Source organism: Schistosoma mansoni, chromosome 5 (assembly GCF_000237925.1).
Source record: "Schistosoma mansoni strain Puerto Rico chromosome 5, complete genome".
Taxonomy (NCBI): Eukaryota; Metazoa; Platyhelminthes; class Trematoda; order Strigeidida; family Schistosomatidae; genus Schistosoma; species Schistosoma mansoni.
This window is the reverse complement of record NC_031499.1, coordinates 5,239,404-5,262,908: the sequence shown is the minus strand read 5'-3', so window position 1 is coordinate 5,262,908 and position 23,505 is coordinate 5,239,404. Positions and strand designations below refer to the sequence as shown.

At 34.0% G+C, this 23,505-nt stretch overlaps 1 protein-coding gene across 2 annotated transcripts in view; it reads left to right on the top strand.

Moving 5' to 3' along the window:
• The window catches only part of Smp_156910.1 (hypothetical protein), a gene marked incomplete at both ends in the record, with an annotated part of 70,048 nt that overhangs the window by 33,960 nt on the left and 12,583 nt on the right, over positions 1-23,505 (top strand). The window contains 6 exons of one of the 2 annotated variants that reach the window (XM_018797715.1): positions 4,962-5,147; positions 9,803-10,258; positions 13,457-13,606; positions 19,513-19,845; positions 20,890-20,976; positions 22,595-22,690. In XM_018797715.1, the coding sequence (XP_018652729.1) occupies positions 4,962-5,147; positions 9,803-10,258; positions 13,457-13,606; positions 19,513-19,845; positions 20,890-20,976; positions 22,595-22,690 (1,308 nt within the window). The remainder of the gene's footprint in view (positions 1-4,961; positions 5,148-9,802; positions 10,259-13,456; positions 13,607-19,512; positions 19,846-20,889; positions 20,977-22,594; positions 22,691-23,505) is intronic. The other variant, XM_018797714.1, reaches the window with a different exon arrangement.

The following is a 23,505-nucleotide window of genomic DNA, read 5'->3' as shown; positions in this document are numbered from 1 at the left end:
CTTGATACATATACATTGTTTAATTAGTGAAATACGAGTAAATAGTGAATTTATTGGTGAGTCAGTAAATTGTCGTGACAGGTCAATCTCTTAGGTGGTTGGAGGTAGTCAGGAGAGGACCGTTGATTTGGATCTCTTACTATTTATCACCTTTTAATTATTCCTAAATTTAACATAGAGGGGACTAATATTCGTGATAGTTTTCGAAACCACATCAAATATCTTAGACTAGCGGTCATATGACAATCTGCCCAGTTGGATCCAATCAGTACTAAACAGACCAGACAAACATTAAATTGGTCACCACTCAAAAATCAAACAATATTAAATCATTTTATTACTGTTGTGGTGTGTGCTACTGATATCGACAGATAAAAGTAGTATGTATCATCAATCAAAAGTAAAATATCTGGAGGTAGAAGGTTAAGGAGATAGAAGAAAAGAGAACAAGAACAGAGAATGATTGATATGGAAACGAAAAAACAATGAAGTCTGAAACGATTGACTGATATTTTACAAATGAATTATTTACTGTATGGTTCTCAGATTGTATTAACCTGTTCTGTTATTTTGTGTTCAAATACATTCGATTGTTCCCACTTGTATTCGCGTTCACTAAACTGTCGTAAAGAAATACAATGAAAACATTACAATTACAATTGTGATAACTAATTTACTGAATTTCCATAGTTGAAATCATGAGTCAATTGAAGCTAGACCACCATGGAAAACCATGAAAGCACTGGACGGCCGTTTCGTCCAGTGACCAGTGGAGTTCAACCACGTCTGTTGTAGAGATATCAACTCACTGAAGACAATTGGTGAACGGTTGCTCAAACTTCGTGGATTGGTTGACGTTAGACATTAACACCGTTGGATGCTGGCTCAGTGGTCTATCAGTTAAGTGCTCTTGCGCGAGACTGTTAGGTCCTCGGCTCGAATCTCGTGAGTGCGGGATCGTGGATGAGCACTACTGAGGAGTCCCATGGTTTTACATGGTGGTATAGATTCAGTTGACTCATGATTTCAACTATGAAAATACTGAAATATCCACAAAACCCCTTCTAATTTACTGAATATGTGAACTTGATCAAACAATACCATAAAGTAACTTGTAAAAAATACAAACACATACACACCACATATAACAGAAACAACCCTTTAAAACAGTAAAAAATTAGTTGTGTAATATCAGTTGCTATGTTAAACCCACATACTATCAAATTGTAGTCAGATACTGGGCCATTAAAGTTGAATTCCAGTTTCTTTTTTTTCTGTCTATGTTGAATCATTGACATTTTTTATTGTTTAACTATACAAATGCACTTTGAAATTGAATTTTGAATAAATGATTTATGAACTGCTCATTATCTTTTTTTTTGCTCACATAGTGCACACACATAGTAGCCAAGAGAGAGAGAGAGAGAGAAAGAGAGAGAAACGAAAAGCAAACAAATTGCACTATGTAAATGTTTGATTTTTTTGACTAAAACAAAAAAAAGCTGAGAAATAATCCACACAGTTAGAATAATGTTGATCTTTGTGGTATAAACCAAGTATTGATTTTGTTTAATGATTTGAAATATTACACTGAAAGAAAAAGAGTATTATGTAATCGTTAGTGTAGGGTTGTAGAGGTTATTAAGTTTATGATTGAGATCATGAATCAATTGATGTTTGACTATTATTGAAAACCTGGAAGCACTGGACAGTCGTTTCGTCCTAACGTGGGAATCGTCAGCAGTGCTTATCCACGATCTCGCTTGCGGGATTCGAACCCAGGATCTTCGGTCTCACGTTGGCACGTGAGATTTCTTTAGCATTGTTTACTGCACTTTTTGTTTTTAGTTTAGGCTCCGTGATTTCATAGAAGATTTTACAGTTTTTCTTGTTACTTATAAAATACAGATTGACATTACAGACTATAGACTGTTTATAAATGATGGACAGTATGGTTATAAATGGTGAACTATGAATAGCTCACTTACTTTATAAAATAATTCGATAACCACATAATGTAAGCACAAGCTTGAAGTAATCACGATGAATATTTAGACAATTGTTAGTTCATTAGAGAACAGTTTTGTAAATGAGTGGTTGAGGCAAAAAAACAGTAATCTTGTAGTGTGTAGATACGTATTATATAACTAATGGATCTATTAAAGTCCTATGAGCATTATTCTAACCGTAAATCAATAAAACGATGTTATAGAAATCGTTTCATACAGATGGAGAACAGCAGTCTTCTCGAACTCGTATCTAGAAATAAAACAACTTTGAGAAGTCCCAAGATTTTTCTTGGCTGAGGTCAGAGATTTAGGTTGGGAATTAGGAGCACAGCGTTAGGGAATAAACAGTAGGAACTTAAGACTTGGGCTAGAATAAGGGGTTTTAGGTTTGGGACCTAGAAACAATGTTTATTCATAAGTTACATATATACTCTGGGTACAAAGTCTTGAGCATTTGATAAGCCTAGTGCTATTATCCGCTCTAAAATGAAATTTCTGACTAAAACGAAAAGGTCATTTTCTCACTTCTGGTTACTTCATCTCAATACTATAATTTACTCAAACCATTTTATGTCAATAAACAGTTACGTTCATTTTATGATTATCAGTTAACATTCCTGATTGTTTTGTCCATCAGCTTAACTACAATTGATTACTTTTTTTCCTGATAAAATTGTATGTGCCCTGTCTAATAGTAAATTTGGGTCAAGTGGACGATAAAAACCTGTCACTTCATATACCTTAATAATGGAAAATGACAACTGGTAGGCCTAAAGAATAAGGATGAGTTTGAATGACGAATTCATGATCTCTTTCAGTCAATCAAAGCACGAAAACGATAGACGAATAATCTTTAATGTTATGAAAAGAACTCAAACTTAATGACTAAGGTTTACACTTTAGTATGAAAATAACGTTTAGAGGCCGGTGTAATAAATAACTTAGGTCTCTATCATAACTCTAACGCTAACCATAAATCCTAAGCATCCAGATCCAATATATGGCATTCTGTTTTGATAAATCAGTCATGACCTACCAACAATTGAGTAAATCGGCAAAGATACCACTGAATATTTGAACACGCTAATTAGTTGAGCAAATATTTGATAAACTAGCTATATGAGCAAAGATGAATAGTCTATAGTACCGTTCGCTTCAAACGCCATCAAGTTATCCAGTTGGTTCCCAAATCCTGATAGCAAAATGTTTGTGCAATAGGGTGAAGTTTAAATTCACTTGATATTGTTTACTTGAATCTTCCCATTGATGTTTTTAGGACTGGAGTTGATCAGTCTCTTGTTGGTATTTGTGCATCCTGTACGTCTTGTCTCGATATTACCTTAATTTACAAGGATTCTAAGCAAAGATGAATAGGGGCTAGCAGTGAATAATGCGATGGCGTTTGAAAAGGACGATACTGGGTTCGAGACCCAAGGTGAACAACAACTGTGGGTACAAGTACATCCAGCTGATGAGTCTCAAATAGGACGAAACGCGTGTCCTGGATTCCGCTGCTAGCCACTATCCTTCTTTGCTTAAATAGCTTGTGAATTAAAATCATATCGAGGCAATACGCACAGGATGCTCATATACCAATAAGAAACTGATCAATCTCAGCCCTAAACATCAATGGGAAGCTTCAAGTAAACAATACCAAGTGAATTTAATTAACTGTATATATTAAACAGAGATGGATAGTGGCTAGCATTGGAATCCAGGACGCACGCCACTTCGTCCTATTTGGGACTCGTCAGCTGGATGTGCCTACATCTCAGAGTTGATGTTCACTCTGTATATATTAAATAATCCAAAAAATTTAATCGTTTTTATAAGAAAAGAGAAGAAAAAAAAAAGCATTTTCATGTTCACATGTTACGAAAACTAGAAAAATGATCACCTTTTTTATCTATCACACATGAGCGTAAACTTCCATAATATAGAAAAAAAACGCTTTTTTGTTTTAACTGTTCATGGATAAAATTCAATTCAGATTTTGTTTAAAAAGAATGTTAAGCACATGTATTTTACATACATGACATGTGAAACGTTTACTGATTATTAAAAATTAACTAATCTATGTTATACTATTCTATGCTCAATATCCATTACTTACGACTGTTACACATCATGGAGGAGAGTAGGTCGGTCACCAGCATTCTCCATCTAAATTCATCCTGAGAAATTTTTTCTAGTTGTTTCTAATTGTTTATTATCCTTTTTCATGTCTGTTTCGAATTCCCGATGCGGTGTGTTTTATAACCTTTCTCTTTTTTGTTTCACTTCAGAAATCCAAGTTAGCATTTGCCTTGTTATACAGTTTGATAAGTTCTTCAATGTGTGTCCTAACTACTTCCAACGTATTTTCTTAATTTCTTCCTCAGCTGGAATTTAATTTGTTCTCTCCAACAGTAGGCTGTTATTAATGATATCCGATCAATGGTCATTGAGTATCCTACGTAGATAATTGTTTATAAATATTTGTATTTTTTTTAATGATGGTTGGTATAAGTATTTATAAACAATCGATTGATCATAATTATATTTTGTGTGACATTCCAATGAGTAGTAATTAGTACTTTTGACGTTTTTTTTAAAACTAACATACGTTACTAGAAGAAATAAACACAAATTTAAAGAGCATAAAATGAAACAATGTAGAATAAGAACAGGTGGATAATGCTAGCAGTGGTATCCAGTTTGACGCGCGTTTCATCCTATTTGGGACTCGTCGACTGGATGTACTTGCATCTCAGAGTTGATGTCCACTCCATGACTCAATCGTTGATGTGTACTGCTGAAGAGTCCCACAATAGGACGAAACAGTCATCCAGTACTTCCAGGTTTTCTATGATGATCTAGCTTCCATTAATTCATGAACTTAACTATCTAATTTCTTTATTTATTTATAACCTTTAAATCTTATCATTTCTATTGTTATTATTATTATTTTAGTCCATTACTGATTCATTACAACAATTGAAAAGACCAGAAGAAGATCTTGATATAGTATATTCTACTGAACTAATTGCACCACCAGCAATTCCAACAAAAATGTCATCTGATCCAAATAATCCTATTTATGTAAATCATTCAATTAAACCAAATAGACCACCAAATATAGATAGAAAAGAAAATGATGTAAGTTGAATAAATTTGGAATGTAATATATCATTATACCCTTACTTATTATATACCATATCAATAAGCCTGTAGCTTATTAAAGGTAATATATTGATAATGATAAGTCAATACATTTATGTTTTCCCTTACAAAATTAGGTTGGAGATTTGATTTTAAACCACAAAAGTTCATTATGTATAAATATATATATATAAATGGGTGTTTATCATTCCCCAAATGCCCTGGTACGGCCGAGAGTGGGGAGAGTCCACTCTCCCTCTCAAAATGCTCTCACATGGCCACGCGTATATAGCCTCTAACAGGGAAGTCCTACTCATTGCCTTCTCGTGGCGGGGCTGTTGTTTACGAAACTGAGACGACGAAAAGCGAATGTCTGGCGCTTTAACCGGGTCGGTGGACACGGAAAGTTCACCTAGGGGAGTTGGAAAACCCTGATTCCAAACCAATGGTGTACATGGGCTCCAGTATCCTGAGGGAACAAATGACGTATGAATCAATCGTTGATGACCGGCTACCATGGGACTTCATCTCCTCACGATGCTCTACTGCAATAGGGATCAGATCTTTAGATCAAAGGCTCGAGATGTGGTCATCTAAGAAAACCCCCTGTTTCAGTATGAGCAGTATCGCAGCCCTCACAAAAATCAAATGAAATTTGTGCGGCCCATATATATCTGGTGCCTCTTTGTATCAATATTTATGTGTTCACATAAATGAAAATAAATTATCATCCGATAACACGTTCATAGTGAACGGTTACAATTAGCAGAAATGAAAATTACATTAACATATAGCAACTTCAAGCGAAGTTATTTTCAAATTCTAGAAGATACACAATTAACTAATTGTTACCTAAAATTTGAAAATATCTTACATAGACTAGATTTTGAAATGGTAGAGAAGACTTGTAGCTCAGGTGAATAGTTACGATAGAGTTTTGTTCTCTAAGCTGGATGGTTTGATGATGGAGCTTACATCGTTATTCTGAACGACATCATTAGCATGAACTTCAGATAAAAGTGAAGTGTTAGAATTTTGCTACATATGGTTCACAACTTGTCCTGTAGATTCCAATGTTGATCGGCTATTGTTGACCTTTAATCCGCTATTGATTGCTTTATTATATTGGTTGTATTTCCAATTGATTTGATTGTTGGTTCTATATTCGTCCATAGTTTTTCTGAATGGTTAATAAATTGCACCGATTTCAATGTGTTGGTTGATTGCTGATTGACTTGAGTCCCAAGCTTCTAGAAATTCTCTGAAGTTTTAGAATTGTCTATATCCAAGATCTCAATGTTTTCACAGTTGAGTGTGTTCACAGTTGTCCACATGGGTTGCTATAGGCGAGAATATGTCATGGAGTTTAACCGCTAATTGATGTTCATATAGGTAAAGATGAAGAGAGCGTCCGCTTTATCTTACGGGAATACTTTATTTTGTAGATGACGTTCTGTTTTCCTTCTCTTGTCATTTTGTTCTTTGATTTCAATAGGATTGATTGAAGTGACTTTGTCGGTTTGTGTGCCACATCTATTCCAAAAGGCTTCAACAATCTCGTTGTAATTTTTGATTTGCCTTTCAGATGTAGTAGGGTGATTCATTTGCTGGTTTCTGCTACTGCGTTTGGTTGGTATTTTTTGATGAAGCTGACTGAGTAGTCGTTCTTTCAAAAGATAGTCTTTAATTATTTTTCTTCACTTTTCCGCGTTGCAAATGTGTTGCCGTGTGTCCACACCTTCTTCAACAAGCTTTTTACTCCGTTGATTTTGTAGGCTCTTAGGTTGTTTCTACTACAATTGAGAATTTGATCTGTGTGGGTCAACTTCCGATATACTTGAGTCTGCAGTTTTTCTGTTTCGGTTCTAATGATTAATATATCCAAGAATAATAGCTTGTTGTTTGACTGCTAATCCATTTTGAATTTGATGTCATCAAAGACGTTGTTGATCACATTGTGGGTGTTTTCCAGCTCATTATTTTTTGGCGATGAAGAATGTGCTGTCCACATAACGAATCCAAATTTTCTACTCTATCACCGGTAAGATCGAGGCCTTTATTCTCTGTGTCAGTGATTCTACAATAACGAGATTGTTAAAATGACACCGGTAAAATGCAGTGGAATCGTCCAGCATTGTTTCTTCCTGTTTGACAAATGGACGTTTGTCAAAAAGATTTTGAACGTTTTTCAGTGATGAAAATTAGGAGTACAAAAATTGATTATTCTGATCGAAAATTTCTGAAGAAATATGTATAAAGTTTACTTATATTATCCGTCATTCATATGTTTGTCTCAACTGTCAACTGGAATAAACAGCAGTTCGATATATGAGAACTGTTATCACTTCTCATTGGCTTACACTTTTTTCGTGGTACTTGTAAAACTAACCAGGTTAGCAGTGGTTCTGACAATCGCCTAGCTTGACTGAAGTACCTTAGAGACAACTGCTTGAGACTGGTTACATACAGCCGTTTTACGTGTAGTTTCAAATTGGTTAGCTCCGTACTCTAAAATCCTTGGTGAAAGCGACGGAAATCCATGGTACAAAGTCATATGAGCTCTTTCTAGCCCCTTTCTTTCATTGTGGTAAGAAAACATCACTAAAGAAGTTAGTCGTCCTAGGAAAGCACTGTATTGTATTTAAACTTTGATATTGCTCATAGTCGTATTTCTCTCCAACCAGTTTGCTTGATATGATAAAGCTTAAAAGAACAAATGTTCACTGAATGCAATTCAGTCGAGTAATTAAAAAACGTAACCTTAACAAGGTAGTACCTACGATCAGTACTAAAGTACGAAAGTGATATCTAAGCGGTCTCTATTTATGATTCTACTTTTACTCCATTCTAATTCTTGTATTTTCGTCAGCGTATATTCCGCGGTTACATAACTACCACTTAAAGAAGAAAGGTTTACTTTCTCTTATTAGATTTAACAGTTTCCTCTCGTATCTTAGTTCCACTTCAGAATGAAATCAGTAGAGGATTACTGTTAGAAATCTAATCTTTGACTAGTAGAGTTAAAACAATGATGATATCATATATTCTATTATTGGCAATACATATGATAATTATTTTAATGTGATTGTCATCATACCTTTGATTAAAACATAAGTACTATGTGACAGATAGAAATAAAATATTACAATTTATTTAGGAACATGATAAGCATGTTTATGCAAACAGTCAAGAATTACAAAATGCACGAAAGGTTAGTACTATCTTTCTGAGTTTGTTTCACCCACTTATCCCCCCCCCACCAAAAAACAGCTTTTTCCATTACTCTATTTATCTCTTTATTCCCCTCTGATTTCCTTACTTACGAATATATTTAAATCCATATATACACATATAAGCACACAAAATATACTATGTATGCATATGTGCATAATATCTGTCAAGACAAATTTAAGATGCATGTTCAGATGGTTATCTAACAACATTGAACGCACCATGTTGCAAGTTCCTCTTCTTTTGATCACGTGTGTTGTGTCACCGATATTATAATTCTGTGTGGTTTTTCTGTTTGATGTTTACATTCACTCATAATAACACTTATATGTTCTTTATCACAGTCAATTCAAAGTTCCAGCTAGTACAAGTATTATGTATTGTGCAAGCAAATTGTATTTCATCAAACGATTCACCAAGCTATCACAACGTAATCATATCAATTAAATAAAATGAGAGATTTGAAATGAGTCCCAGAGTGAATATCAACTCTGAGATGCAGGTATATCCAGCTGACGCGTCCCAAAAAGGACGAAACGAGCGTCCTGGATTCTACTGCTAGCCACTATCCATCTTTGCTTACAATTTGAAATGATGATTTGAATCTTTTTTTCAAAAGAAGTAACGACTATATGGTCTGTATTTTATATTTCGAATACATAGAATGAAAACATTATGCTATGATAGTTTGTGTAAGTTGTTTGCCTTGAAGGATACACTGAAAAGCTGTTTCGTCCTATTCTGAGGCTCTTCTACGATGTAAGTTCATAATACCAACTTGGGCTCAATCTAGGATCTTTAAGTCTATCAGCAACCACGATACCGGTGACCAAATTCAAGAAGAATTTTCAACTACTGGAAGAAGAAAAAGATATCCACTATAACACTGAAAGATTGTCTATCGACGCATAGAATTCACCAAAATTGAGAATATAAACTTCTAGATTTCATCTGAGCGACCGAATAACATCATAATTGTTATTAAGCCTAGATATCCTAATTTGAATTTTACTCGAGGTCGTGGATAAACATCGTTGATTTGTATCTCAAGGCAAGACTAAACAGCCGTTCAGTGTACCACAGTTTTTTAATGATTCTGTATGTTGTTTGAGTCCACTGTGAAAACCACTTCAATTTATAAATAGTTTGTTTGAAGAAGTTGCCTAAAATTACTGCATTAACTATAACTAAAATGTATGTGCTTCACAGAAGAAAAAATAATGATTTACAGTCAATAAATTCTTTGATAAATTTTAACTACTTAATTTATTACAGTAGTTAAAGTGTTTGACATTAGAATTAGCTAATAATATTAATTCTTCCACCGGAAGCAAGTCCCCAAATGCCTTTTTAAAACTCTAATACTATACTATACATTACTGTATGTACATAAATGAATAAATATCCTTATCATATATTAGGCAAAGGAGTTCGCAGCGTCAGCTATAGTCGACAGTGTGGTATCCAACTATGAAACTCATTGGAAAAATGAATTAAACAATCGAAATACAACTATTCAGCCAGTGAACATGAATTATCAACAATATTACTCAACAAAAAGTGAAAACTCAACACCTTATCTATCTATTAGATCACAAAGTTACCCAACTTATAATCATCATGAACTGGAGAAGCATTATGTAACACCAAATTTTCTTTCTGCCCATCATCAGGTATCATCACCAAAACCAACACGACCGAGTAATCCACCACTAATATCCCCTATGGATCATCATCAAAGATGTGATAGATTAGATGAAAAAAATGAGATAGGTATCCGCCGATTGGATTTAGTGAATTCAATTAATCCCGGTGGCAAATTTACAGATTATGATCATGGACATTTCGACGATACTGTTAGATATTATAACACAGAGGTGAGATGGTGAAATGACTAACAAAGCGCAAAAAAAAGTAGTTAAATGCGTACATGCATAGATCTATACAAAATTTCATTTCAACTAATGCATCATACATTGCTAGCTGCCTATATATATAGCTTGATTGATTTATAAGATAGCTCACATGTTTTTTTCCCGAATTAATCAATCAAATCCATGCATTTTTGTAGTGACAGATGGGTGATTTAGTTCTTTTTTCGTCTTTACCTATTCCCAAATCCAGTTAACAATGTTAAATCACATTACCGAATTGCAGAGATAATGAGGTATTTGACATTTTCAGGATTAAGTTAACTTACATTGATATTTCTTCCGGTCAATAAATAGTTTCAGTATCAAGATGGATATTGATACTTGGCAAACTTTGATAATGATGCTGATATTTTCACAGTTGAAGCTAGGCCACCAGGTTTCCAGGTTTTCGATGGTGGTCTAGCTTCAATTAACTCATGATTTCAATTATGAAAATACTGAAATCTGAACAAAACCCCTTCTGATTATAATCATATACTCACTAGTGACTGACTTCAGGATATATGTCCTGGAGTTCTAGTGAGAAGCAGTGACCAGTAGAGTTCAACCACGTCTGTTGTGAGATAACAACTCACTGAAGACAATTGGTGAATGGTTGCTCAAACTTCGTGGATTGGTTGACGTTAGACATTAACACCGTTGGACGCCGGCTCAGTAGTCTATCGGTTAAGTGCTCTGGCGCGACACTGGTAGGTACTTGGTTCGAATCTCGCGAAGTAGGATCGTGCATGCGCAATGCTGAGGATTCCAACAATAGGACGAAACGGCCGTCCAGTGTTTCCAGGTTTTCGATGGTGGTCTAGCTTAATTGACTCATGATTTCAAGTATGAAAATAGTGAAATCTCCACAAAACCCTTTTCTGAATGATGCTGATGTTCTTAATGAAGCATTTTGTCATTGAAATATATATTCAAGACATGTTTATCAAACTGTCTCCTAAAAACTAATTTATTACCATCCATAGTGATTCACACATTCATTACCAAGGATCTAGAATATAAATACATATATTCCCTATAAATTATACATCTTCGACTGATTTAAGAACCAAACGAAGAAATCAATCATTCCACTGACGATTGTTCAGAGGAATACTTTGATCTTCATGACTAACCGTTTTAACTATATAGTTGTTAATAGTAACAGTAATCAATGTTAATTCAAATGTCATGTATCTATGGTTTACACTACATTACTATCCTAGTTTTGTATTTTTATAAGAGTTTGCTTCCTTTTTTCTTTTCATAACTAAACATGACACAATTACGTAACACTACACTGTATCATTTTTGGTTAACTAACCAATATAGTTTTCATTTATTTAGTTTATGTAATGGGTGATAGATGCTTGTCTTTTTGTTTCCATGTTTCTGATGCATAACTTATATTTGCATACTTACTTACTTACTTACTTAATAAAGGAAACCTGGACATAAGTTGATTTCTAATATGAATTCTTTATTAAATAGGTTTTTTTATTAACTTACTGATGAAGTACGAGTCTAACAATGATGTGATATTGATATATAACTTTCTAGCATTATACTACTAACACACATTTAAGTAGTATAAATAGTAGTAGTGAAGACAGTTTTTTTATTCAACCAAGTCAGCTATACTCAGTGTTTAATTTTTATTGGTTTGATTTACTTCGATTTTGCTCAAATAACTTTAATGAATTTTGAAATGACTTCATAATAATAAAGCTACCTCTTGTAATATATATTGATGGTATGACATATTTTCTTACCAACATCAGAGGTTTATGACTGATATTCACCGATATTCTCAGCAGTATGAATCCATAATTCTGGCGCGGGACCCGAGATCAGAACCTTCAATCTCGCGTGAACGCCTAACCACTAGACCACTGAGCCAGCAACCAACGGCCTTAATGTCTAACTTCAATAGATCTATGATTATGCGCAACACTTCATCCATTGCCTGATCTGGATAACTTTGTGACACCCGACACGAATTGGACTCAACTGGTCATGATTTCACACTAGATTTCAAGGAGATCTATATTCAAGCTAGTCACTAGTGTGCCGGCTCAGTGGTCTACAGATTATGTACTCGTGATCGAGACAAAGGCCCTGGATAAGGGCACCTTGCGGGAGTCGTGCATGCACACTGTTGAAGCGTTCCACACTAGCACCAAACGAACGTCCAGTGATCCCAGGATTTCAATGGTTCTCTGGCTTAGATCGACTCAAAAATAAACTGTTAAGAGAAATACCTTGACGAAATGAAAATACTTCAGACACAAATGAAACAAAACTTGTTATACCCAACAATGATTTTATAAAATTTCATATTCCGTAAAAATAATCCTTAATTTTTAAAGTGACGTTGTTTTAAATTATAAAGATTTCATAATTGAAAGAATCAATTTATCATTACCAGACTAATATAATAATAATATTGTCAAAATCAACCAAGTGGTTAACATTAATTGACATGTATCTATTACTTACTTTCTTACTTACCTACTTACTTACTTGCTTACGCCTGTTACTCCCAATAGAGGATAAGCCGCCGGCCGGCATTCTCCAACCCACTGTGTTCTGGGATTTCCTTTCTAGTTCCATCCAATTTTTGTTCATTCTTTTCATGTCTGTCTCCATTTCTCGTCGTAATTTGTTCTTTAGTCTTCCTCTTCTCCTTTGGCATGTATCTATATATCTTTATCTTGTTCTAAACAGCATGATAGTTCTGCTCATCCTTTATGAATAGTTAAGAAAAGCTTGCACTTGGTACTTATATATATATGTTGTAATATATCATTTTTAATCCAAATCCTAACATTATTTTGTTCTTAAACAAACACTCAAATCATAATTGATTATTTTTAATACTAAACACTTTATACTACTGAAATAACTACTCATCTAATTCCCCATATTTAACCATTAAAAATTTGTTTATTTACCTGACAAGTTATATTACTAACAAAATATCTTCATTAGTATGCTATGCATGTCTGTTGAATGTTTAAGTGTGACAATGTTTTATATTGAGATTGTTATCCATTATATACGTCATTAATGTTGTCTATGATCTAGTTATCCCTAGTACTTATATACTCCTTCCTTGTATCATTGTGATTTATATCACATTATTAATCTATCAAAATAAAGCCATTATCAATGCAATTTCAACCACATCATTCGTATACAATGAGATCAGAGAGAAGAATTATGTCACCTACCAGTTTGGATAGAAGATATCCACAAGAATATGATCAATATTATTCATCACCTGAAGCAAGACGAGTACAAACAATGAGAGTAAGAAATTCAATAATAACTATACATATATTAATAATCCTTATGAAATTTAATATGAAATAAAAAAGAACTATTATTGTTTACTTATATTCAAACCATATCTTGCTCAGCTAAGCCAGTATACAAGCATCTTTCAGTATTAACCATAATATGAGTGACCTCGGAGATCCCTTAAAATTGTCAGATAAAATATATACTACTTATTAATTAGTGAATAGTATAGTTTGTTTCTCAAACTTCCTGAATTTCACCTCAGAACTAACTTTAGTTACACAACACATTTTCCATCCATACTCATAAAAATGAAGGGATTCGCTATCACTGCTGTGGAATTTCAATCTCTTTGATCCTGAATATGGATACTTTGTATTGAAAACAAAGTTGAATATTTCGTTAGTTTTTTTTGGCATAAATGTACATTGAGTCTTTTTGGTAATCAAAACATTCAGAAAATTCGATTTTATGTACCCAATCAATTTATTCAGTTACATGACAGAAATTGACTAAACTGTTTGTAAAACTTAGTTGTTAAGCGGAAAGCTCTTATTTTTATCTTGCTTGGTTCTTCTCAACATGAAATACTATAGTATATTCATTAAGTAGCTTTTTTTCCTGAAACCATACATTAGAACAAAATATCTGTTCATCGGCTTACAGTTTCCTTTTTCTCCTGAAATAAATGATGTAAAATAGCTTAATTCTTTTATTCTTAAATTACCTCTTGATGAATAAGCTTGAAGAACGATTTTTTTCATCTAAAATATACTACTTATATCCTTTTAGTAGTTTCCTTTCTTTCATCGGCAGATATTTTTGCCCTCTTGTCCCCCTGTTGTTAATTAGTTCAAAATGAAGCTATCCTTATTCCTATATACTTTTAATATTATTAATGGAGAAGAATTTACCAAGAGTCATGATTTGTTACATTTCATGGTGTAATTGAATCACCTAGCTACACTGTCGATGAGTGATCGCTTCACTTCAGATTTGGTGTCTAGTACTTATTACTGCTTATCAAATGACGACAAAATTAATCATAAGTGGGTATATAATTATTTTTTGATTGATCTATGTAAGGATGGCTCGTTGGTAAACTCTAGGAAGCCTCAAGAAGCCAAGAAAGAGCCGAAGACATTCCATCCAATCACCACTAGGGGAACATTCTAGAATGTCAACATGTAGCTTCTATATTGGATGGATAAGAATGACCCCCTATCTACCTATTGGCTCTCCAAAATGATGATTTACTTTCAGCCAACAAAATATAAATACATGAGACTTTTTAACTACATTTTGACACTGTTTTGAGGAATAAAATTCCTACTTATTAGTCTTGTGTCTTCCCTCTTGCGACGTTGCGGTTTCGATCGTTCAAGTGGTCTAGTAGTACGCGGCATAACAAGAATCAGAGCTCTAGATATAACAATCTATCTGTCAAAGTCAACAGATTGAACAGTCAACAGTAAATATGTTTTTAGATGGTGATGATTAAAGTAATAAAATACATTTGACTGTCAAACAAAATTGCTCCATAGTTTTCCAGTTCATGTTAAAATAAACTGCTGATATGATTTTACCTCTATAACCTCACCTCATAGGAACGTAAACATTTTTGTTTCATTAGTGATGAGTTCTCTTTTGAAAATACTGCTAAACATCTTTCTTTGACCAATCTGTCCACTAAATATACTACGATTGACCCACACAACCTTTCTTCTACCCCTAACCTTACTTACTTACGCCTGTTACCCCTTGTGCAAGAGCATAGGTCACACACTAGCATTCTCCATCCAACCCCCAACCCGCTCAGTTAAAAACGTGGAAAATTTAAACTAACGTACTCTGTGACTCTTATCTCAAAACTTATCTCATCATATACATGATTTACATGAATAAAAATATTATAAAAGGGAAATTACAATTTGTAGTACAAATCTCAGTACCAGATACATAAATAATTAACTTAAATTTCTGAACACTTAGGGGATCTGTCAACAATTAACGAGTTCCATGATAATTACATCGAATCTTCATAGAGTAGCCTCCTGATTTTAACATGTATGAACTAACTCATCTCAAACTTCAGTGAATGAGAACACAAGTGGGGACAATCGAATGTATCTGAATGCATAAACCATACATTAAGTAATTCATTTTTCAAAGTGTCAATCATTCGTCTTAGACTTCATTGTTCTTTCGTTTCCACACCAATCATTCACTGTTCTCGTTCTCTTTTCTTCTATCTTCTTAACATTCTTCCTCTAGACATTTCACTTTCGATTGATGACACATACTACTTATATCTGTCGACATCAGTAGTTCACAATACAAGACCACTTTAATCAATGTTAAGTTCAGTCCAGTCTGTTCACTTTAATAAGAGAAGCACCCTAGAAATTTAATGATTGAAAAAGTATTGTGTACAGAGAAATGTACTTTTAGTTTTTAAATAGACATTTTGCTTGTACGATCACAATAGTAGTAGTTTTATGAGTAGTATCGTAATGTTTAATAATTATAGACTGATGTTATTACTTTTTAATACTCACTAGTGAATGAATGATACTTTGATCACTATTTTTTAAAAGATCATTTTGTTCCTATGACTTCCTCCCCCCCATTTATTATGTTTTCTTTTTTAAGGATCATTTTGTTACTACGGTATTTGATTTATTCAAACTGATATAGATTGTTAATTAAGTATGATTGGTTTTGTGTCAATGTTTTGAAATGATTTATAGTAAACTGAAAATAAAATACGATAAATGGATATTTACTTAAAGTACCTTCAAGAAACAAACACCATCAGTTCAAAGATTTATGAAAATTCGGTTCTGTATATACAAAATACAATCGATCACTAAATAGAGAGCAATGTTGTATTTAAATTCACTTAGTATTGTTTGTTTGAATATTCCCATTTATATTTAGAACTGCAACTGGTCAGTCTCTTATTGGCCATATGTGCATCCTGTGCGTATTGCCTCGATATAGCCCTATTTCAAGACTCAGTAGCTGAGTGGATAACGCGATGGCGTTTGAAGCGAAAGGTACTGGATTCGAAATGTACAGTGAACATCAACTGTAGGTACAGGTACATGCAGCTAATGAGTGTCAAATAGGACGAAACGCGTGTCTTGGATTCCACTGCTAGCCACTATCCATCTTTGCTTACAATGTTGTGTTTACTTTGTCTATTAGTTTTGATGCGGTATTTGTTTTAAGTGACTCAGTATTCCTTGTTCTATGTTGCAGTATTAGTTGATTGAAAGTAATTGACGAGAAACCCTGATTTGTTTTTGTTCATATCAGTCTGGACTAATTCCAGATTAGATTATGATAAGGAGTTACAGATTGAGATGGAACAGTTAGTGGTTAAATAACTTAGATCAGTCTTTGATACAAATTATAAAGGTCAACAATCTTCACAATATTCCTATATTGAATATCACTTAATAATCTTAGTGAAACCTTAATCTTCATCAATTATTTTGCTTATATAATTATTATTTAAACAATGCTTAGATTATCTTTCGCTATCTTCTATGTATGCTATGTGTGTTATCTTTTGTTACACTGGTGTTCGTCTATATACTCTTTATTATTGTTGACAATTACCATCACGTAAGTTCGTGTCATGTATCATAAAACTTATACAATAAGTCATTTTTTTAAAAAAAAGTAATGGATGTTGTCTAGCAGTGGAATTCGGGACTCACATCTCGTCCTATTTTGGAACTCGTCAACTGGATGTACCTTCATCACAGGATTGTTGTTGACTGTGAGACTCAAACTCTAGGATGCAGGCACATCCAGCTGACGAATTCCAGATAGGATGAAACGCACGTCTTGGATTCCACTGCTATCCACCATCCATCTCTGTTTATAATGCTTGTGACGTGATGACAGTATCAAAGCAATCCACACAAAATCCATATATGCCAATAAAAGACTGATCAATTACAGTTCTAAACGTCAACGGGAAGATTCAAACAAAAAATACAGAACTGAAATTATTAATTTTTAGAATTGTAGCAATAGTTATGACAGTCTTCAAATCGAATAACTTTTAGATTATCTGTAAAGAGAACAGTTGTCTTTTTAACTTCATTTCCAATCTATACCAAAAATCCAAGAAAGGTAGTGCTATTCTAAATATTATATGAAATATATTTTTTATAGTTTGTATTACATGTATGAGTGATATGCAAATACATCCGGACAACAAATCATAAATAGGATGAAATGTGATTTCTGGATCTCAGTACTGACTACTATCAAGATTTAATCAATAATATGTCAGTTTGCCAAAAGAAATACATAGAAAGCATTGCTTGGTTTAGATCTCATGTTAGTTTCGAACTCGTATCAGTTATCTTTAGCAAATAAGAAGGTCTAGTGGGACTCGAACGTACATCATTCAATGCTTCTCTTAATTACAGTTAGTTCCCTTCATAAAAAAGTACAATGACAATAGTTTTTCAAACATTTCACTCAACTCCAATGTTCCTTTTTTTCAATGTATTCAATTGAACACTAAATGAAAGGTATACTTTTCAGTAGGGGAATATGATAGATTAATTGATTATAAGGGATATCAAATATCTATGCTCTAATTCCATTATAAGCTCAGACAGTTGGTGTAAAATAACTGTTAGGTCGGCTTACAATAAACTCTATCAGAGCCTCCAGAGAGGCTCATAAAGAGCCCAACCAATCAGCGATTAGTTAGAAGCTATGCTACTAAAATAACAAGGTCCTGATTGGCTGTTAACATACTGTTACTATGGGATCTCAAGGTCTTTTAGTTACTATAAAAACCCCTGTTTTTCTGTACATAATTGAACCTTGTAGTAAAGTGCTTCTCTGATACTCGTGTGTTCTCTCTGGTCTTTCAAGTCGCTGAGTAGTGCTAGGCTGGGGTTATCCGAATAGCTAGGATCCGAATAAAGCGTTCAACCTACGAGACATAACAATAACAAAACATTTCGATTATCCACCTACCTAAGGTCTCAGTCCATATGCTCTTATCTTGGTAGGAAAGACAATTGTACATATATCTATATTTGTATATATTATAATTCAAACTGTCAGTTAAGATTTCCTACTGAATATCAGTTCTTTTGTTTATTTATTGAGTTTAATATACCATAAAAAGGAAATATCGTAAATCTATCAAGCTATATTGTCATGTAGAGCTGAAGGTCTTATGTGAGACCGTAGGTTCGCCATTGACATTGTGGATAGTTGAGCATTACTTTGGCAAGTTTTGCTGACTGTTCATGTGAAAAGTTGGTTTGCTGGTTAACCGATTTCATTCATACTGATTGTTGATTTTCAGTGTTCTCAAGGGCCATTGTCATTAGAGCATTGTAACGTATGTCGCCATTGCTAACAGTAATGATTTTGACTGTTGTGTAAGCGAAACTGATCAACTTTCGCCTGCTCGTGTTGCGCCTAATTGATTTACACGATCACTGATCGAAATAATTACACATGTGATGTGAATGTGTATATGAATGATGTGAATAGTCCACCAGGGTGCTTGGTACCTGTGTGATTGCGCCACAGGATTGAGCTGTACTGTTCAGATTGTAGCGTTGAGGCTCATATAATGTCTGGTTCTCTTGTGGAGCGGGATTGAATTGTACTGCTCGGAGATAAGCCTGGGAAGTGTCTGGTTCTCCTACGAAACGGGATCGAGCTGCACTGTTTGGGTTGTCACATGAAAGTCTGGATGGTGTCTGGTTCTTCTGAAAACCAATGCAAAATTACCCTGGCACACAAGGATATATTATACAACTATACAACTAGCAAACTGTAGAGGATGAAAGTACAATCAATGATCTTTTGAATCCAAATATGTTTATATAATCATTATATATTTATTCTTTTCATCTATTCAGTATACAGATTATCCAACTAGACCACGTCTATATCAACCAACATATCAATCAGCAACTTTATCATTTAATGAATATGATCATCATTATAATAATGGTACATTAAAACCTCGTAGACCAAAAATTATTACAGAACGATATAAATGTAGTGAAGTCTATAATTGGCCACCGAAATTTCCAAAATTAAAACGACGTAAAACTAATCCACCTAAACAAATACATACTGCACAAGATCATATTGTTATTAAACAACAATTAAAAACATCAGCTGAGAATAATCATTCATCTCCAGTTCAACATACACAATCAAATACAGAACAAATACAATGTATAAAGGTTAGTGAATAGAAAGTATACAGTATATTTTATAAGTAGTATCTACCTAGATATGTTACTATGGTTATTTTTATTTGATTGTTTAATCAAATGCTAATAATTATTGACACAAGTTATATAGTTACATTATTAATCATGTAAATACAATGGTGGTATATGCAATGGTGAACGATTGCTCAATTTCGTGGATTGGTTGAAGTTAGACATTAACACTGTTGGATGCTGGCTTAGTGGTTCTATGGGTCAGGTGCCCGCGGGGCTGGATCGTAAATGCGCACTTCTGAGGAGTCCCACGATAGGACGAAACGGCCGTCCAGTGCACCCATGTTTTCCATGGGGGTCTAGCTTCAATCGACTCATGATTTCAACTATAATGCATACAATACATTATAAGTGTATTTATCTCTATTCATTAATCAATTATAATGTGGTTTGCCTTGTGTTATATCCTGTGGTTTATGCCCTGATTAATATATGGCGTGATAATACCGCCAATTAGAGAGAAATGAATTATCGATCGAACCAATGACACATGAAACCCGTACGAACAGTCTAGAGTACTTGTCGGTCCTGCTTTCTGCTTAGCCCAGCCAGTTAAGTTCAGAACAACAAGAGTTTCTGAAGTTATTAGCCACACACTGTAAGTATTAAAGAAGAGCTGAAAACTGAAGACATTTTAGAACTGTCAGTGTAGCCAACTAAAGTATTGACTGTATTAGGCTTTGATAGAAAACAACTTAATCCACAGAGCTTATATTAATTTTAAGTCAACCGAACCATAAACATAAAACCAGTAATGTGTGGATTTCTACATGGATTCCTTAAGTTCTGGTAAAAGGTGAACTCCATTTTCGTGGTTACAATCGCTAGACATTCTCTATGATACCTCGTTGTATTGCGTTCGGTTCCTAATACTATTATAGGTGCTCATTGGTAAGAAGGACAAGTCATCTATTCAATAAAAGTTTCCAATAACACCTCAATCGAGATTAATCCGTAGAAAATACAAGTAATACAAATCTGCTTTTTGTTTTATTTGCACAGGTAAACAATCAGTATCAATCACCGAATGGCAAAAGAGAATTAAGTGTTTCGCCAGAACCACAAGTAACTAGTCTTCATTCATTACAAGTAAGTGATGTTAAAAATAACCTTGGGTTTGTTTATGATGGAGTTTTTATTGTCATTACAGAAAATATCATCAATTCTGTAATGTCCTTGTTTTGTCTACCCATTCGTATGTCTCGGTCAAGTGTTTAGCCTTTACGTAATATGTGACATATTACAACCGTGAGACCTGTTCAACATGAGTTCCATTTGTGACTGAACTGCCTTGAGTTTACAGAGGAGAAACTATCCCAGTGCTGAGCTGATTGATTGAGAAACCAAAAATGAAGATAATTTAGTTGGAACAGTACATCCGACAAACTCCTGATTTGAATAACTCAAAATAGGTACATGAATGAATATATGACTAAAGAGACGAAAACTTCCAAGGAACAAAAAAGTACAATTCAATCCAAACTGTGACTTTAGAGTAGAAAAAATTGAAATATAAGAATAAAGTGAAGTCACAATAACTCTGACCAAAAGAGAATATCATTGAAATCTATGTCAGACAACCATTAGAAATTTGAAACAACTGGACTTCTGTTTTGTCCTAGCATGGAAATCCTCAGGAATGCGCGTCCACAATCTCACATATGGGACTGGAACCTAGAACCTCGGGCCTAACACGCTAACGCTTGACATCTAGAACACTGAGCCGATATCCCACTGCGTAAGAATCTTACCACAACCAATTCACAACATCGTGCGACCACCTACGATTGTCTTTATTGGATAACTGTCTAATACCAGACACAGATTAACTCCACCTTATACAACCAGCATGATCAGTACTGTCACTTAAGTCATCAATAAAATAATAGATTTGCCTTATTGATTATTCATTCATGGCATAGATCGAATAACATCGGGGATCGTTTTTATTGTGCTGATATCTTATGAACACGTGCTGACAAAGAACTGACGTTTTTATTCCGTATTTTGAGTCAAACTTATTGTCACAGGGCTATTAATAATCAGTCACTTAAGTCAAATTTGGATGTAACTCTATTCGTACATGTTTTATTATAATCAAATAAGTAACTATTAACGGCAATGGACCCGACCTACCTATTTATATTATGTATATATTATATATACATTTTAGTTAACAGAACACTAGTTGGGACAATCGAATGTATTTAAGCAAAAATTACAGACTATCTCACTAAATTCTGATAACCATACAGTAAACAATTAATTTGCAAAGTAACAATCAATTGTCTCGATCTTCACTGTTCCTTCTGCTAATATCAGTCCGTCTTCTCTGATTTCATTGTTCATTCATTTTCTCACCGATTGCGCTTCATTCCTGTTCTTTCCTTATCAGTCTTCTGCCAAAATACATTTTATGTCTGACCATCACCATATACTACTTATATGGATGTAAGTAGACCACACTACAACATGATAGTTGAAACAATTATTTTCATTATTACTTGAATAGATTGTATTATTCAAGACTAACCCATAAACATACAACATAAGACTTATACATAGTATGACATATAAAGATGGCAAAAATTACTTGAAAGTCCCCTCCTGGTATTATTACGTAAGTAAACCATATAAATAGGAATATTTAATAAAATAAATATTGTAATTTATCCAATATTGTCTGTTGATTCCTTTTTTTCCACAGAGATCAACGCTGTTAGAAAAATCTAATCGGACATCGGGCACAGAAACACGTGATCAATTATTTATAGCAGATTATAAACTAGCACCAAATAATCAGGTATTTTCAAAAGAAAAAATGTTGATCCATTTTTCGTGATATTTCGATAAGAAGACATTAGAATGTGTTAACATTTGGTAACTTAATGTAAGCTACATTTTCAGAAAAGTAAATAAATAACTAGGATCCAATTAGTGTAGGTCTAAATAGTGTGAAGGAATAGGAAGGTTAAGCATTTGCTTGGGAAACCGTAAATCCTGGATTTGATTCCCAGAACCAGGGTTGTAGATGAGCGCTGTTGACGAGTTTCACTCTGGAATGACACAGACATCTGGTGCTTCTAGGTTTTCAATGGTTTTCCAACTTAGATCGGTTAGCGATTTTAAAGCTATTTGAACTAGCCCAAGTATGAATAACATAGACGAACAAACAGAATATCTAGTTCAATCAAAATCAAATTTAAAATAGATCTAAATTCATTCGGTATTGTTTGTTTGAATCTTCCCATCGATTTGTTAGGACTGCAACTGGTCAGTCTCTAATCGGCATATGTGCATACTGTGCGTATTGCCTCGATATAGCCTTAATTTACAAGCATGGTAAGCAGAGATGGATAGTGACTAGCAGTGGAATCCATGACGCGCGTTTTGTCCTATTTGGGACTCGTCAGCTGGATGTACCTGCATCTCAGAGTTCATGTTTACTATGGAACTGGAACCCAGTACCGTTCGCTTCAAATGCTATCGCGTTATCCACTCAGCTACTGAGTGTCGAAATTGGACGAAACGCGCGTCCTGGATTCCAATGCTAGACATTATCCATCTTTGTTTATAAAGTTTTAATGATTATTCAAAAATAGGCGTACTTGGACAATA